Source organism: Rattus rattus, chromosome 13, assembly GCF_011064425.1.
Source record: "Rattus rattus isolate New Zealand chromosome 13, Rrattus_CSIRO_v1, whole genome shotgun sequence".
Classification (NCBI taxonomy): domain Eukaryota; kingdom Metazoa; phylum Chordata; class Mammalia; order Rodentia; family Muridae; genus Rattus; species Rattus rattus.
This window is the reverse complement of record NC_046166.1, coordinates 18,678,650-18,697,805: the sequence shown is the minus strand read 5'-3', so window position 1 is coordinate 18,697,805 and position 19,156 is coordinate 18,678,650. Positions and strand designations below refer to the sequence as shown.

The following is a 19,156-nucleotide window of genomic DNA, read 5'->3' as shown; positions in this document are numbered from 1 at the left end:
TTACAATTTTTAAAGAGCTAGGGGCAAAAGGACAAACAGTGGATGATTAATTATTCCATGCAGTGGAAATAACTAAAGTCATAAATTTATAAATATAAGCAGCACGGAAGTTGCAAAAGAGAAGAAGAGATGGTGAATTGTTTAGAATGAATATTAATTCAGAACTTTAGAGGAAACAAGAGCTGCTGCCCCCAAGAACAATTGTGAATTTAATACTTCTTAATTGTACATTTACCAGTGCAGAAATTGGTAAAATACTGAGGTGCACTTTACTGTACTCTAAAATAAAGTCTCACAGCACTGTTTCCTGTACAGAAAGAAGTAGGACTGTGTTGAGCAGGCACGTCTGGCTAAGGGAAAGCCAGTGTAATTCAGTCCTGAGACTGACTGACAACATGTGATTCCTAAAACATTCAGCAATGTACATTAGATGAATCCTTTAATAAATGGAGAAGGACAAACATCTCATAGTATTACTCATATATAGAACGTGGATGGGGTTCAGAAGAACCAATAGAGACTTTAATATATAGAGTGATATGAGAAAAACATTATGAATGGGTATTGACTTATAGCTAGGTAAAATCAAGAGGCTCTGGGAAATTATTCACAATATCTTGCATATAATTATATGTTGTGTCCTTCAAAAATCTTATATATCTCCAGGAAATAGGAAAAGACAAAATAGCCAAGGCATTAAGAATGAAAGAAAAAGACAGCAGTAGGTACAGTAGAAACAGTAAAAGCAAAAACCATGATATCCATGCTCATGAAAAAGATCACTTTAGTTGGCAAAGCCTTTAGCTAAAGTTGCTAAGAAAAGTAAAGATGGACTACAAAAAAATAGTAACTGGATGAGACACATTGCAAGCAACTTTATAAAAGTAAAGGATTTACAAAGGAATAGTGGAAAATGATCCACCAATATATACATTAGTTAATTCAACGAAATGCACACATTAGTAGAGGTGCAGGAACAATGAACCCATTCTAGAAGAAACAAAGGAAGTATGATACAACCCCAAGTCATGGAAATGGAAAACAAATAATCCCAGAAAGAAATGCTAACTGCCTAAGACTTCACCAAGTTTTTAAAGATACAAGTCTCTCATAATTTCTTTTAAAAAATGTAGAGGATGACAGTGGACAATTATAATGAATCAATAACTTCTCCAGCTAAAAAACCCTTTAATCAGTTTTCCAGTATCAAGTTCAGTTTGTGTGTGTGTGTGTGTGTGTGTGTGTGTGTGTGTGTGTGTGTGTGTGTATATATATATATATATATATATATATATATATATATATATATATATATATATGAATGGAGAGTGAATTGGGGAGACATGGAAAAGATTGAGGGGTTGAGGAAAGAGACAGTATGTGATGTAGTATTTTAATTACTGCTTTACATTTCCTTTTTATAGGAAATAGATAATTTTTCTTACATACTGTGTCCTTATTGTGGTTTCTTCTTTTTCAGCATCTCCCAATTTCTTCCTGATGCCTCTTCAATCTGGATAGACCCCATCCTCTGCCTTAAAAAACAACTAAACTTCTAGAGGATTATTATATAATATGATAAAACAGGAACAAACATAAAGGATCAAGGAAATACACTTAAGAGTTTATAGACACTAAGCACGATATATATATGGACATATGTATATATATATATATACACAAATATATTAATATATGTAGACTGATTTTAACAAAGTTTCTGTGGCCATTCAATTGGACAAAAATAATTTCTCAAAATATAATTTTATTGTTATATATCAGTTGTAACTGGAAAATTAGATTAAATAAAGGAAAATAAAAAATCTACATGTATACAGTATTTGGTATCAGCTTATTACTTATAATGATAAATAAATATAACCAACTAAAATGGTCATTAGCAAATGTAAGAGTCACAGAATGGTAAATATGGAATATCATTCAGATACACAAAAAAGCATGAGGGTTGTGGATTTAGCTCAGTGGTAGAGCTCTTGCCTAGCAAGCGCAAGGCCCTAGGTTCAGTCCCCAGCTCCGAAAAAAAAAAAAAAAAAAAAAAAAAGCATGGCCTTCTGGTCTACATCTTCACCCTGGAGTTAACCATGAGGCAAAGCTCTCCAAACCCAATAACCCGGAGAGTGCTGGTCTTCCAGGAGTGCTGACACAGCTAAGATCATAAAATCACAAGCTCACAGGAGGGACAGGCTTCAGTCAGAGACAGAAAGACCAGCTAACAACAGATGAGAAGAGGCAAGAGAAAGAACCTAAGCAACAAAAACCAAGGCTATCGGCATCATCAGAACCCAGTTCTCCCACCACAGAAAGTCCTGGATACTACAACCCACTGGAAAAAAGCAAGAACTGGATTTAAAATCACATCCCATGATGATGATTGAGAACTTTAAGAAGACTATAAATAATCCCCTTAAAGAAATACAGGAGAACACAGGTAAACAAGTAGAAGTCCTTAAAGAGAAAACACAAAAATCTCTTAACAATTTATAGGAAAAAACCAAGCCAGGTAAAGGAATTGAACAAAACCATTCAAGATCTAAAATAGAAATGGAAACAATGAAGAAATTACAAAGGGAGACAACCGTGGAGATAGAAAACCTAGGAAAGGAATCAGGAGTCACAGATGCTAGCATCACCAACAGAATACAAGAGATAGTAGAGAGAATCTCAGGAACAGAAGATATCATAGAAAATACTGACACAACCATCAAAGAAAATGCAAAATGCAAAAAGGTCCTAACCCAAAACATCTAGGAAATCCAGGACACAATGAGAAGGTCAAACATAAGGATAATAGTTACAGAAGAGAGCAAAACTTGCAAACTTAAAGGGCCAGTAAATATCTTCAACAAAATTATAGAAGAAATCTTTCCTAACCTAAAGAAAGAGATGCCCATAATCATACAAGTAGACTACAAAACTCCAAATAGACTTGGCCAGAAAAGAAATTCTTCCTCTGACATAATAATAACACCAAATGTACAAAACAACCAAAACAAAAGAATATTAAGAGCATTAAGGGAAAAAGGTAAAGTTATATATAAAGGAAGACCTATCAGAATTACACCAGATTTCTCACCAGAGACTGTAAAAGCCAGAAGATCCTTGACAAATGTCATACAGACCCTAAAAGAACACAAATGCAAGCCCAGGCTACTATGTCCAGCAAAACTCTCAACATAGATGGAGAAACCAAGATATTCCATGACAAAACCAAATTTAAACAGTATCTCTCCACAAATCCAGCCCTATAAAGGATAGAAGATAGAAAACTTCAATATGAGGAGGGAAATTATACTCTAGAAAAGTCAAGAAAGTAATCTTTCAACAACCCCAAAAGAAGATACCTATACAAACATAATTTCACCCCTAACATCAAAAATAATAGGAAGCAATAATCACTTTTCTTTAATATCTCAAACTCAATGAACTCAATTACCCAATATAAACACATAGACCAACAGACTGAATATATAAACAGGATCCAGCACTTTGCTAAATATGGGAAATGCAACTCAGTGTCAACGAGAGACCCTACCTCAGAGTAAAAGATGGGAAACAATTTTCCAAGGAAATGGTCCCAAGATACAAGCTGTAGTAGCCATTCTAATATCAAATAAATATCGACTTTCAACCAAAAGTTATTAAAAATGATAAGAAAGGACACTTCATATACATCAAAAGAAAAAAATCTACCAAGATGAACTCTCAATTCTGAACATCTATGCTCTGAATGCAAGGGCACCTACATTCATAAACGAAACCTTACTAAAGCTCAAACACATTCCACCTCACACAATAATAGTGGGAGGTTTCAACAACCCACTCAGCAATGGACAGTTCGTGGAAACAGAAACTAAACAGAGACACAGTGAAACTAACAGAAGTTATGATTCAAATGGATTTAACAGATATCTATAGAACATTTCACCCTAAAACAAAAGAATATACATTCTTCTTATCACTTCATGGTACCTTCTCCAAAATTGACCATATAACTAGCCACAAAACAGGCCTCAACAAATATGAGAAGATCAAAATAATCCCATGCAACTGATCAGACCACCATGGATTAAGGCTGGTCTTCAATAACAACAAAAACAACAGAAAGCCTACATACACATGGAAACTGAACAATGCTCTACTCAATGATAACCTGGTCAAGGAAGAAATAAAGAAAGAAATTAAAAACTTTTTAGAATTTAATGAAAATGAAGGTACAACATACCCAAACTTATGAGACACAATGAAAGCAGTGCTAAGAGGAAAACGTATAGCTCTGAGTACCTCCAAAAAGAAACTGGGAAGAGCAGACACTCACAACTTGATAGCCCATCTGAAACCTCTAGATATATCCAAGAGGAGTAGATGGAAGGAAATAATCAAACTGTGGGCAGAAAGCAACACAGTAGAAACAAAAAGAACTATACAAAGAATCAACAAAACTGTGAGCTTATTCTTTGAGAAAATCAACAAGATTTATAAACTTTTAGCCAAACTAACCAGAGAGCACAGAGACAGTATCCAAATTAACAAATTCAGAAATGAAAAGGGAGACATAACAGCAGAAACTGAGAAAATTTAAAAGAATCATCAGATCCTACCACAAAAGCCTATACTCAACAAAACTGGAAAATCTGGGTGAATTTGACAATTTTCTAGACAGATTCCAGGTACCAAAGTTAAATCAGGATCAGATAAACGATCTAATCAGTCTCACAACCCCTAAAGAAATACAAGCAGTCATTAAAAGTCTCCCACTCCAAAAAAGACCAAGACCACATGGGTTTAGTGCAGAAAGCTATCAGACCTTTAAAGAAGACTTAATACCAATACTCTTCAAACTATTCCACAAAACAAAAACAGGAGGACACCTAACCAATTTGTTCTATGAAGCCACAATTATGCTCATACCTAAACCACACAAATACTCAACGAAGAAAGAGAACTTCAGACCAATTTTGCTCACAAATCAATGGAAAAATACTCAATGAAATTCTTGCAAACCAAATCTAAGAACACATCAAAACCATCATCCATCATGATCAAGTATCCCTCATCCCAGGGATGCAGGGATAGTTTAATATGTAGAAATCCAACAATGTAATCCACTATATAAACAAACTCAACAAAAACCACATGATCATTTCATTAGATGCTGAGAAAGTATTTTGTGACATTAAATTCCCCTTCATGATTAAAGTCTTGAAAAAAATCAGGAAATCTAAGCCCATACCTAAACATAATAAAATCAATATACAGTAAACCAGCAGCCTACATCAAACTAAGTGGAGAGAAACGTGAAGCAATCCCACTAAAACCAGGGACTAGACATGCATGCTCTTTCCCTACTTACTCAATTTAGTAGTGGAAGTCCTAGCCAGAGTAACCATAGGAGGTCAAAGGGATACAAATTGGAAAGGAAAAAGTCAAAATATTACCATTTGCAGATGATAAAATAGTATATTTAAGTGATGCCAAAAATCCACCCAAAAGGTGCACCAACATGTAACAAGGAGACATGCTCCTCTGTGTTCACAGGAGCCTTGTTTATAATAGCCAGAAGGTAGAAAGAACACAGATGTCCTTCAATGGAGGAATGGATTCAGAAACTGCAACCAACCCAGATGTCCCTCAACAAGGAATATATAAAGAAAATGTGGTAATTTCCACAATGGAGTACTACTCACCTATTAAAAACATTGATTTCATGAAATTCTCAGATAAATCGGTGGAATTAGGAAATATCACCCTGTGTTATGTTACCCAGTCACAAAAGAACACACATGGTGTGCACTCACAGATAAGTATGTATTAATCCAAAATCTTGGAATACCCAAGACACAATTCACAGACCCCATGAAGCTCAAAAGGAAGGAACACCAAAGAGTAAATGCTTCAGTCATTCTTAGAAGATGGAACAAAATGCTCAAGGGAAGAAATAAGGAGACAAAGTGTGGAGCAGAGACCTAATGAAAGGCCATCAACATACTGCCCCCCTGGAGATCCATCCCATATATAGACACCAAACCCAGATACTATTGCTGATGCCATGAAGTGCTTGCTAAAAGGAACCTGACACTGCTGTCTCCTGAGAGGCTCTGCCAGAGTCTGACAAATACAGAGGGTGATGCTCACAGTCAACCATTGGACTGAGTATGGGGCCCCCAATAAAGTAGTTAGAGAAAGGACTAGAGGAGCTGAAGGGATTTGCAACCCATAGGAAGAACAACAGTATCAACCAACCAGACCTCTCAGAGCTCCCAGGGACTATACCACCAACCAAAGAGTACATATGGAGGGACCCTTGTCTCCAGCTGCATATGTAACAGAGGATGGCTTTGTTGGACATCAATGGAAGGAGAGGCCCTTGGTGCTGGGAAGGCTTGATACTCCAGTGTAGGGAAATGCCAGGGCAGGGTGGCAGGAATAGGTGGGTGGGTGAGCACCCTCAGAAGCAGAGAAACATTGGATGGAATATGAGGTTTCCATGGGGGAAACCAGGAAAGGATATAAATTTGAAATGTAAAGAAATAATATATCCAATAAAAAGAAAAACATGTCTATTTGGCTCCTTTTTAATGCACACAAACTCTGACAATATCATGTAAACAATGGAGTCAGAAGCAGATGATACGATGGCACAGTTTTCATTCATAGGTTGTTTAGAATATACAACTCTGTAGAGATAGAATCAGGTTAGCTGCTGCTCACAACTAGAGGGAGGGAACTGGGAGTAGCTGCCAATGGCACTGTAGTCTCATGGGGTAATATTTATATCTGCCCCCCACACACCCACCAAAACCCACAGCAGTATGAGAGGGGCAAGATGATACTCATGATATGTAAATCATGTCCCAAAGGGACAAAAGTGCAGCAGAACCAAGGACGTTCAGTTCTGAATGACCATAAAATGGATGCACTGCTCAATGAACTGTAGAGGAGGCTCAGCGACTCAAGTAATCGTGGTACTTCTCAGCATACTGCAGATTCTCAGTATTTTGAACTCAACCCAGTGAAACATTATTTAACAAAAACAAAATATTTTCAGAGATTGCTCCAGGCTGCATACATTTCTAATTTCCATCATGGTTCCTAATTTTGTAGCACATTATATTAGCTGAATATCTAAATAGAGTTGGGATTCTTGAACTAATTCTATTTAAAGTAAAAGCTTTTGAAATAAACCAGTAAATACCTAGAAATCTTTATTGTGGCGTCTTGAGCATCATGATTAAGTATCTCTCTCATTTCTGCTTATCACCACTTTCATTTTGTCTATCTCTTCACCTGGCTATATTTTTGAGCCTTTTGTAGGCTAGCGATTGTCATTTTTAGCTGCCACCTTTTATATGGAGTTATAAATAATTGAAAGGAAATATAAAATTTATTTTTAACTTTTTCTTTATTTTTGACAATGCACACAATGAAATAAAATTTTGTATATCCCTGTTTTGCCCCCTGATTCCTTCCACATCATACTCAACATGTTCCCCTTCCAACTTTATATCTAGATTTAGAATCCACCAAATTCATTTAATACTGCTCATATGTACATGTGTGTGAATGCACATGGGTGTGTGGCCATCCAGTGTCTCATTGGAATCTTACCAATGGCCTCATCAACTCAAATATTTCTCAGTAAAATGTGGGCCTGGGAGTTTATCGACTTCATCCATGCTAGAATTTTGCTGGCTTCAGCTTATTTGATTGCTGTGCAGGTCATCTCAGCTACTGTGGCTTCCTGAGTGGAGAAGCCATGTCATGTCCACAAGGTAGCACTTTTCAGCACCCTTCTCATACTCTGACTCTTACATTTTTTCAGCTTTGTCTTCAGTGGCCCCTGTGCCTTGGTGTGTGAGGGAGGGTGATATAGATGTTCTGTTCAGGACTGACTGAGTTCTCAACATATTTTCAAAACATCTCTCCATTAGCTGATGCTCACTGCAGCATAATGCTTCTCTGATCATGCTTGAGGACCATCCAGCTCTGTGGGTGTAAATACAAATATTTAGAAGACAATTTGGAAGCCTGGCCATGGAACACACTAACAATATCAGGTTATATCCTTGGACTTGTGACTTCCTCAGTCATAGATTTTGGACTACAATTGCAGTATCAGGCATGAAATTACCTCCTGTGGGGCAGATTTCAACTCCAGTCGAAGAGCAGTAACTTCTGAGAGGGCTGAGACAGGCTAACTCCATGCTTTAAATTGGCAGTTCAGGAGATGAGGTCCAAAGTTTTGTTTCTCAGAACTGGGCAAGTCCCAGAAAGTCAGTCACTGGAAAAACCAACCACAGGGTGTGGGCATCCAGTCAGAAGCTGCCTCACCATCAGAAGCTAATCCTGTCACCTAGCCTAAAGCAGGAGCAGTGAATCAGCAACAGTTTCTACAACATTTCTTAGCAATGATGCTCGAATGTCCCAGAGGCTTAGTTAATCCCAAAGATCCCCACAGCTCTAGAGACAGAGTCAACCAATCAAGATAAAGGTCAATTACTCTTACCTAGAATTCCCATAATGTACTTTAAATTGAGCCAGCAAGATCACCTGATAATCTCCATGGTAGACCCTCTTTGCTTTTGCAGACTATTTGATTGTGGGATATCATTGTTCAGTGAATCATGGACCCTTTCGCTTTATAAAAAATCATCCCACTATTGTTTAAGTGGGGCTTATCTTGGCTCGCAGGTCAGCATTATGAAATGCAGAATGCAGAACGAGGTAAGACTAAAGTGTCTTTTTGTTGTTGTAAAAATATAAAAAGTAAAAGGCTGTCTTTTACCCCACTAGATCCGGCACCACAGTGCCGCAAGGTGTTTGGTAGACATCTTGCCAGAAGCACACATCCCAATTCCGCAGCGGCCCAGTGTCTCTAGCCTCCATACACTCTCCTACACTTAAATCCCTACATGAAAGAACACGCAACATAATAACCTTTGATCCAATTGATAAGATATAATTGCCCACCTAAACATACAAAGCCCTGTACACATCCATCCCTCAAGAACTTTCATAACAACCTGTAAATACACAGAGTGGAATCTTAACATCAGCTTCCATGTTCTCTCTGCCTCTGCTTCTCCCCATCCCTCCGGTCTCTTCTTCCTTTCCATTCCAGTCTCCTCCCCGTCTCTCAAACTTTTCTCCCGCCCATCTTCCTTCTCGTCCAATGACAGGCCTCATTCTATCTTGTACCTGCCTCACCTGTGACATCATCCCACATCTTTTCTTACTTATTATAGATCATATCAGATTCTAGCTCTAGGAAAGCTAGGAAACTAGGAGAACATTTCTTAGTCTGTTTGAAATTGATTTCTCTATGTTCTACAACCAAAACGTATGGTGTTTTGAGTTAATAGGGTTTTACCATGGAGCTTTATGAGTAACTGAGAGAAAGCCTGTATTTTTGAAAACTTTGGGTGCTCTTTGACCAAAGATTCATAGGAAGAAATCCCATGACATGTAATAGAATTTTTAATTAAATAATCCATATCTTCTGGGAATAGTATTGCCCAGCTATGCAGGGTAAATCTTTTCAAAAACTTTACATTGTATTTGCAATTAGATATTAACTAATAAATTTCAATAATTTATATTGAATAAATATCCTTTTCTCTCCCACAACCTCGTGCTGCTACTTCAGTTTACTCTTTTAGCCCCAAGTATTCTCCCTTCTTCTTTTATTTCATATGTCTTCTACTGTTTACTTTTTGGTTTTATTTTGAAACTTGATTACTCTGTGTAACCCTTGCTGTCTTGAAACATGCTTGTAGACCAGGCTGGCTTTGAACTCAGTGATCCACCTTCCTCTGCATATGCGACCACACTCAGCTTACGCACTGCTAGTTATCCTTTTTTTAATTGGCTCATGAGATCATATGCCTCCATGTGGTTTTCTATAATTTGGCTTTAGGTTAGCCCTCCCCTCCAACTCTTAGATCCCTCTCCTACCACCATGATATTTTACCTCTCTATTTTCTTTTTACCTTCAATCTACCATCTTGCTTCACTTTGTATGTCCTTTCCAAAAAGAAGATCACTTTCTAGTTTCCTGGCTTTAACTAATTCTCATTGTTAAAAGAAATATTTTTAGTACTCTGTGTTTGATAAGTTAAAGGAGTCCTTTTGGTTTTCTCTGACAATCAAATCTAATGAAAGGCAAAGGCAGTAAGTACCCTACCTTACATGCATGATTTGTTAATTACCATTGCGATAAACCATAGTTACAGAATGACCTTATGCACCTGCTGATCCTTAGCTGCACATGTGACTCAAGCACATGAATGAATAAAACATTTTATATTTTCTGGGAATATATACAGAGAGTCAAGCAAAGTGGTAGGCATTTTTTAATGAACAATGAAAAATTTATTTGAGCATCTGTCTGCTTCCAAATAGCCAGATGTTTTTCATTAGGCAGCAAAGCTCTCCACAAATTCAAGTTTAATACCTTCTTCACCCATAGGGAGATTTTAATATCTTTCTCCTCCTTAATAACCCAAGCCAAATGAGATTCACAGTGACTAGATTGAGTGTCTAGCTCCACATAATGTTCCTGTGAGTTTTTGATGGAGGAATCATTGTATCTCTTCTGTGTCCGGAACCTTAGAAGAGATTTGGAGAGTTTCTGAAAGGTGTTCCTCCTTAACCATTTCATATCCTACCCCATTCCACTCCACTCCAAAACAAAAACAAAAAACCCCAAATACAAAAGAAAACAAGCCGAACCAAAAAACCCTTGGATTGAATTCATAAACACATTATTTTATGACATGCATAAATTATATATGAAAGAACAAAAGAAAAGGTACATCAGGGAGGTGCAATTAATGCTAAGAGTATCTATGCTGTTCTGTGTACATTGCTAAACCATACTTTTTAGGTCATAAACATCTTGGGTTATGATTTTAAAGTGGCAAAATTTAAACACACTGAATCTATTCCCTGAAGACTACAAAAGTATATAATGAAATGATTAGGGTGAATGCATAGGACAGTACCTGAAATATGATTATTTAGAGGACTGATGCAGGAGCATCATGAGTTGGAATTTAGCCTGGGTTGCAAAGCAGATTCTAGGCCATCTTCGACTTCAAAATGAAATGGGCCATCTCCGAAAATGTAGGCTAATCATGGAGTACTTGCTATTTATCATGTGCAAGGCCTCAAGTTTAACTTCCAGTCTCGAGAAACACAGTTAACTTGAAAGGCTCTAATATTTAAATTTTCTTGTGGATTCCCATTTAAATTCTTTCTGTAATAAAAAAATTGTTTTTCAACTGTTAACTTGACCATAAAGAATGAGTTTAGTATCTGGAATTAATTTTTCTCTTAAAGTTTGTCATACGATATGATAATTTTCTCCTGTGTGTTATGAAGCATATGTGCATGAACCCTCAAATTAGCATTTAAAAGAAAAACATGGGCCGGCAGTACATTTAAAAAATGTGATAATTTCAAGCCATGGAACAATTGTTTCCTCTGAAGAAGAGGAGGGAAAGTGTTGGAGAAATTTCTAATATATTTAAAATTTTTACATTAAAACCTAAACTATAGATTTATTTATAGATAAATCTTATTTATTCTCTATTAAATAGTTAAGAAAGCTATTGTGCTACTTGATGAAAGGGAAAGCATTTCATTTTTAGCCTATCCATGAGGTAATGGGAATGTGTATTCAATAAAATAGTTAAATTCTTGATCCATCACTTACTTTAAGTTAAAGCTGTCATTTGCTTTCTGTAGATACTTGAAAGTTTAAATTACCATAATGGCCTTTAAAATGGATTATGATCTATCTTATTCTATAAGATAAGATGTAGAAAAGGCCAATGGGAAGTCATGGGGGCCATGTGCCAATCATGGGAATGTTTATAGACCTCTCAGGAACTCATACTGGAATAGAACTTTGTGCATGGCTGCCTCCCTGCAATTGCCACTTGCCGTCAGTCATCTGAAGTGAAACATATCTTGAGGATGGCATAGCCATGACATTATACCTACCAGAGACACAAGTGAACCAATGACTTTTGGGGAGTATTGAGCTTCACTAAGTTAACTTTGGACTTCTAGGTAAAATGGTATAACAATCCACTCTGCTTATTCTCTTAGGGAGTCCATTTATAAACATAGCACAAAGCATGAAATAAAGTCAGTGGGTTAGTCAGTACAAAAGGAAATGGCTGTTACTGCAACTGGAGAAGCCATGGGTATAGACAAGGAACGGACCTGGAATCCAAGGCGATTGGCTTTCTGAGTGTTTAAGATCTGTCCCAGTCTTCAGAGAAGATGAAGGCACAGAGATTAGTATTCCCTCATCGTAGTGGAAGCAAAGAACGTGTGATCCCGGCTTCAACAATCCCTATCAGTCAGGTCTTGATAAAGATGGCGATATGTCTGAAGGAAGAAGAGATGAAATAAATGGAGGAGAGGAAAGAGAGAAGGGAGGAGAGAGGGAGAGAGGAGGAGGGACAGGAAGAGAATAAGGATTAGACTGGAGTCTGGAGATCACTGAGCAGCTAAAAGGACTTACCCCTCTCTTAGAAGAGTCGAGTTCAGTTCCCAGAACCTATGATAATTCTGTCATAAATGAGTGTAGCTCCAAACGTTGGGCATCTGAAGCGTTTGGCCTTTAGGCATACTTCTTATATTTTTGGTTGTGAGCCTAGCCTTTAACGGCTGAGTCATCTCTCCAGCCCTAGGCATACTTCTTAAATTCACCTGGTGCACACACATCTGTGTGTGCTAACACACACACACACACACACACACACACACAGGCACACACACAAATACAAATAAAATATAATAAAAAATAAAGGGAATATTTCAGAAGTCGTGAAACATAATTCACATTTGTTTTTATAAGGCTATTTTCACATATTATTCTCAACATCAGAATATATGTTCTGACTAGAAATGTGTAAGAAAGGTAAAGTTGAAAATAAAATTGATAAATGTACTTTGTGGATCCTTTCTTCTGTTTTCACAATATTACCACTTGTGTAATCAGGAATAAAGTTTATTTTTGTTTATAAAATATGGAAGAATATCCGTAGTCCTGCTTTGAATTTTAACTCATTATGAAGGTCTCACCGTGAATTGCCTTTTCTCGTTATTTTTTCTCCTTTAATGTGATAGAATTAAAAGCCATACAACTATTTTTATTTCACTGAGATTCATCGGTAAGAACAAACTTTGTCTATCCACCTGCCAGTGACAACTCTCTTGTGCATCCTTTGTTTGCCCCTCTCATTTCTGCTACCTGTGTGGTGAGCTTTCAAAGCAAAGCATTTTCCACTGTCCTCATCTGATTGCCAACTTTGTATTCACCCACCACTTCCAGAAGATAGTGATGAAACCCCATTGCACTGGCTGCACATAACCTTCAGGTTGGGGTTCTTGTGTATTCTTCTACCACCGTGTCCCATTGGCTCTGTCTGACTGTCTGAAATGATTTCCATGATTCATGTTCCTCTTTGTTTAAAGACATTCAGAGACAACGACCTAGATTGGTTGGCTTGAACTCAAGCCCCTATTTCAGTCAGTAGAAAAACTCCATATTTTTGTTCCTTAGTAGAAGAAAACAAAGCAAAGGAGAAAGGAGATTCACGTTCTACATCAGTTCACTGTGGCATTGGAGATGCTAGGTAATTCAATAAGATGAAAATATACTGTAACAGAAAGCAGAAATGAGAGGCAAGTGTTTAAGACAAATAACTAATCACTTTTTCGAGTCACTTATACGCGATAAGCCTATATATGAAGCAGCATAGAGACATAAAAACCATACACATCAACAAAAGTTTCAGTGAGATCACTTGATCCATGAATTATATGCAAGGACACACTTCATATATGATGCATGAGTGACAATTAAACATAATAACTATATAATTAAATGCATTATACCAAATGCCAACTCAAAAAACATCATTTTGATAGCTAGCAAAGTTTTGCTCCAGCAAAAATGTAAAACTACTTGCATTCATATATAGGAAATTTTAATATAATAAATGTATTTTCAAATTAACTAAAGTTTAAAGTAAGTAATTTGGAGACCAAACATTTATATGTGAGAAGTTAGAAAAAAGCATGGTTTCAAATTTTAAGAAAACATTCAAGCGTGCATACATTCAAACAATAAAAATGTAAAGAGGGAGAGAGAGGTGGAGGGAGGGAGATAGCATTCTGAACAATTATTTATAAAGCTTCCTTATCAGAATCTAAACAGTTTTGGAGAGAGGAACAGTAAATATCCAAATATAAATAAAAGACAACTTGCAATATCTGGAAAATACACTGGTATGAAATAAAAAAAATTAAATGTATGCAGCAAAAAGAAGAAAAATAATACATACTGCCAAGATTTCTAAAAGCATAATTAAACATAATGAAGATGAAAAAATTACAGATATATGTTTAAATATCGTAATTTGGGTCCGATAGCACATTCTAGAATGTTCCATCTATTAAAGATATATCCAGGTATCTTATTACACAATTTCAAATTAAACTCTTCAGGCAAATGTAAGACAGGAATTCAACAAAACAAAACAAAATAAAACAAAGGGTCTCTAATTTTTTTGGTATATGTTTTGTTTATTTTCATTATTTTTAATTTTTTACAGTCCAGTCATTATCTTTCTCCTGGTCTGCCCTCCAACAGTTCTTCATCCCATTCCTCCTCTCCGCTATCTCCAAGAGGATGCCCCCCACCTGCACACACACACACACCCCTTGCCAGGTCTTCCCACTCCCTGGGGCCTCAAGCTTCTCACACATTGAGCCACCAAGAGGGCAGCATACATTAGCTGGTATGAGGCCCCTGACACTAATACAGCAAAGGTATATGTTTTATTAAGGTCTAATCAGAAAGTTTCTTATGTATCTATTACTAGGAACTTCTTCATGATTGAGTCAACTGTCAACCAAAATTCTTTTATGTTCTATGCTTTGGTGCTCTTGGAAAACAATCACAATAGAGGTCAGTTAGAACAACGTTTTATAGTTAGCCACAATAAGCTTGGACCTGAGACTTTCCCGGAAATTGACATCCTACTTGGCAGGAAAAGACATTTGGGGTAACTGACATTCTGGTTGGCAAGTTAAGACTTGACAGCTATTGCTGCTTGGCCTTTTGGCTAAGATCAAGTGAAGACATGACAGCTAGACAAGTCCACCGAACCCACAGGAACAGAATAAATGTACCGCAAAGACGTTCTTAAGGGAGTCCACATCGCTAAGTGCTGCTCGGTGGGATAAGTTGGCACAGATGTTTGTGGACTTCAGGCTTAAAAGCTCTGTAGGATTCTGGTTCAGGGTCTCAGCCTCATCTCTGCTCTGCATCCCTGATTGATCAGTCCTTGGGCTAATATTCAATAAACTACCCTTGTCAGATTGAGATCAATGTTCATTTGGTTTGTGGGGCAACTCCAGGACCCCTAAAGTTTGTTAAAGGTCAATGTCAGAGAAATACAAATGATGTTTCAAACAAAATGCACACCAAGTTCATAGTAGCTTTAAAGCCGATAGCTTGAAAGAAACTAAAATATTCGTAGTTTAATGGATATCCAAATGCCTACATGCTACAGCATAATACCACTTGTCTCGGTGAGGGTTACTATTATTGCGATGAGGCACAATGACAAAAGTAACCTGAGGAGAAAGGGGGGTCATTTCTTTCACAGTTACATATAACAACTCATTACTGAAAGCAGTGAGGGAAGAACATGGAGTCTGGAGCTAATTCAGAGGCCACAAAGAAGTGCTACTTACTGCCTCGGTCCTCAAGGCTTGCTCAACTTGCTTCCCTATAAAAGCCAGGACTACTATCACAAAAATGGTACCACCCACGATGGGTTGTGCATTCCCATAGTAATCATTAATTAAGAAAACCCAGTACAAGCTGGCCAATAGCCAGATTTTTTGGAGACATTGTGGTGGTTTGTATATGCTTGGTGCAAGGAATGGAGTGACACTATTAGGAGGTGTCTTGTTGGAGGGAGTGTGTCACTATAGGAGTGGGCTTTGAGACCCTCCTCCTAGCCACATGGGAACCAGTCTTCTGTTAGCCATCAGATCAAGATGTAGAATTCCCACCTCCTCCAGCACCATGCCTGCCTGGTTGCTGCCATGCTTCCTGCTATGATGGTAGTGGACTGAATCTCTAAAACTCTAAGTTAACCCCACTTAAATGTTTGCCTTTATAAGAGTTGGGTTGGTCATGATGTCTCTTCACAGAAATGGAAGCCCTAACTAGGATAGGCATTTTCCCAACTGAGGCTCTCTCCTTTTTGATAACTTTAGCTTGTGTTAAGTAGACATAAAACTAGACAGTACCACACAGTGAATGAAATAAGTCAGTCACAAAGGCAACATATTCTATATAATTTTTTATGAGAATGTACGTAATTGGAAAATACGTAGAAATAGAATTGATGATAACATGCAGCTGAGCAAAAATACCAGTGTTGAGGGTGAAAATTGACTTTAAACGTAGTTTGTAAGGTGTCTCTCTGGGATAATGAAAATGGTATGAAGTGAGATAGTGGTTATGTTTTTACGGATGCATAAATTCATTAAAAACATTTAACTTTGGTCACCGAGTAAAAGAAAATTATAATATTTAAATGGAATCCTATCAAAGTGAAAAAATACAAGTCGACTAGCTCCATGTGGCTTATATTTTGCTCAGTGCATGCCTATTTTTGCATGAGATTCCTAGAAGAGAACGTGAAGATCTATATTAGTATTTCTGGATATTTCTGGTTCTATCTGATCAGCTTATATTTTGTATATTTGGGGCTCTTTAATCTAATAATAAAGTAATTATGTATTGAGTATAAATCGAAAAATGATTTGTTGACTTAAAATACAGAAACTACAAATACTTATTAAGAACTGTCCAATAGGAGGGAAAGTGGAATCTATACGTCGGTCCATGTAGCACCTGAAGAGCTGAGGGAGGCAATCGTTCTGGACTCGGCGCTGGTGGAAGGAGTGCTTGCAGGGGGTTGGCCTGGTACAGTTTGCACCGTGGGGATGCTGCTGCCGCTGGAAGCTTTGAACCAGAAGAAAAGATGTTTGGTTTTAACGAGCCAAAGATGTACCAAAGTATAGAGGGGTGCCGTATATGCAGAGCCAAGTCCTCCAGCTCTCGGTTCACGGACAGTCAACGTTATGAAGAGGACTTCCAGGGCTGTTTTGGGTTGCATGAGACTCGCTCAGGAGACGTCCGCAACGCCTGTGTGCTGCTTGTGAAAAGATGGAAGGCGTTGCGGGCTGGATCCAACGAAAACTGGAATCTTGTGGTAGACGCAAGAGCAGGCCCGAGTCTAAAGACAACATTGAAACCAAAGAAAGTGAAGCCTCTGTTTGCCAACAGGATGAAAAGCAATCAGATCAGGAAACTGCAGAAGGAATTTAAACGCCACAGTTCTGATGCTCATAGTACCACCTCAAGTGCCTCTCCAGCCCACTCTGCATGCTACAATAACCGGTTAGGTGAGGGCTCAGATACAGAGATGGCTTCCGGCTCTAATAGAACTCCAGTTTATTCCTTCTTAGATCTTACCTACTGGAAAATACAGAAGGTATGTTGTGGGATCATCTATAAGGGCCGTTTTGGGGAAGTCGTCATCAGCACTCATTTCTTCAAGCCTTGCTGCAGCTGTAAGAAAGCAGCCTCCGAGAAGCCTGAGGAGCAGGGGCGGGCGCTTCTGCTCCTCTCCACTCAGGACTGGTGACTGAGGTTCATTTAGAAGGGAGCGAAGAACGATTTAAACTTTGAAAAGACCACAAAACAAACCGACCCTCCTATTTTTAACTTGGATACCTGCTATTCTACCAAAAGACATTTTCTAGAATAGTTTTTAGTGGGTTACTATCCTTACCCTTCAACCGACAAACTCTGGTCTGTTTCTAGCTTACTGCAGGAAAAAGACGTGTACATATTATTTAAGATATTGAGTGTTTCATAGGAAAGCTGAGTGCTGCTGTAAAGTGCTCTTTAAGTCTTAGTTAAAATCCCCTCTAATGAATGGAATTAGGGGAATTTCAGGGGGCAGAGATAGGATTTGTTGTGTGGTAAATCGTATGTAGTTTAGTCTTTCTGTGGAGAGGCAGTGGTTGGGGCATTTTTAAATGGCTGGCTACACTTCTTTTCCCTCATGATAATTTGTCATAACTCAGTAGCACGACCTGCTCCTAGAAGGTAGTTGAAAAATTTTAAGTGCTAAGCTGTTGCCAAGGTTCTGATGATTCAAACCTGTACTACTGATTATTAGACAGGACAAACTGAGCTTTCTGCAAATAGCTTGAAGGAGGAAGCAATTTCTGAGCACACAAGTAGCACCATGTTGCCTCTCTTTAATTTCACAGTGATAAAAGACTTTACGTGGATCTTGTAAAACAACCAGATCTCCTTCTGGGGAAGGCCTGCCTCTAGGATGGGCAAGGTCCTATGGGATAGTACCAGAGTATCACCACAAAGTAGAGAACACACATGGTTAGAAACTACTTAATCAGAATGTTTAAGTTCTGGGGATGCATGGGCACAGTTGATGCTGCTTGGGGCGTGTTTCCTAGAGGGCTCAGAGTATGTAAATAATTGACATTGGTAACATGACTGCCTGGGATTCACTGAAATCCACAGGATTCAGTTCTAGCTCTGGATTACCTCAGTTGACCTTTGTGGAGGTTTTATCTATAGAGTAGATCTTTGCCTTGTCATGAACCTTATTAGGGTTTGCGGTTTTGTTGTTTTGTTGTTTCTCTCCCACTATTTAAAGTTGAGCAGAAGAATTAGTTGTGTGTTGAGGCTAAGTTGGTTGATTGGGTTACCTGGATCTCGATGATTTGCTTGGCTTCTCAATGGAACCCAACTGAAGTTGTCTAATTGCCTCTTCTCAAAAGTTCAGGAAAAACAGTAGTGCCACTTGAGACTGTCGGTGTACGAGACTGCCTTAGTATTCTGTTGCTCATGGTTATTTTAGAAACTGGATTTTTAAAGACTCATAGAGTTTTACAAGGAAAAGCCACAGTTTGTGGCATCTTGTAGTTTTACATTGTGTATTTACTTCTTTTAGGAAAAACTTACCCAGTATAAGCTACCACATGCATGGACTACCCGATG

At 37.9% G+C, this 19,156-nt stretch overlaps 1 protein-coding gene across 1 annotated transcript; it reads left to right on the top strand.

Moving 5' to 3' along the window:
* The first annotated feature begins 16,993 nt into the window (after nt 1–16,993).
* On the top strand, nt 16,994–17,768 carry LOC116915063 (SIN3-HDAC complex-associated factor-like). The gene has a single exon (XM_032919481.1). The coding sequence runs from the start codon at nt 17,103–17,105 to the stop codon at nt 17,766–17,768; it is 666 nt and encodes a 221-aa protein (XP_032775372.1). The 5' UTR covers nt 16,994–17,102.
* Nucleotides 17,769–19,156: the final 1,388 nt, after the last annotated feature.

Bases quoted from the DNA above. Each gene is read 5' to 3' on its own strand.
- LOC116915063 (XM_032919481.1), top strand. From the start codon at position 17,103: ATGTTTGGTTTTAACGAGCCAAAGATGTACCAAAGTATAGAGGGGTGC.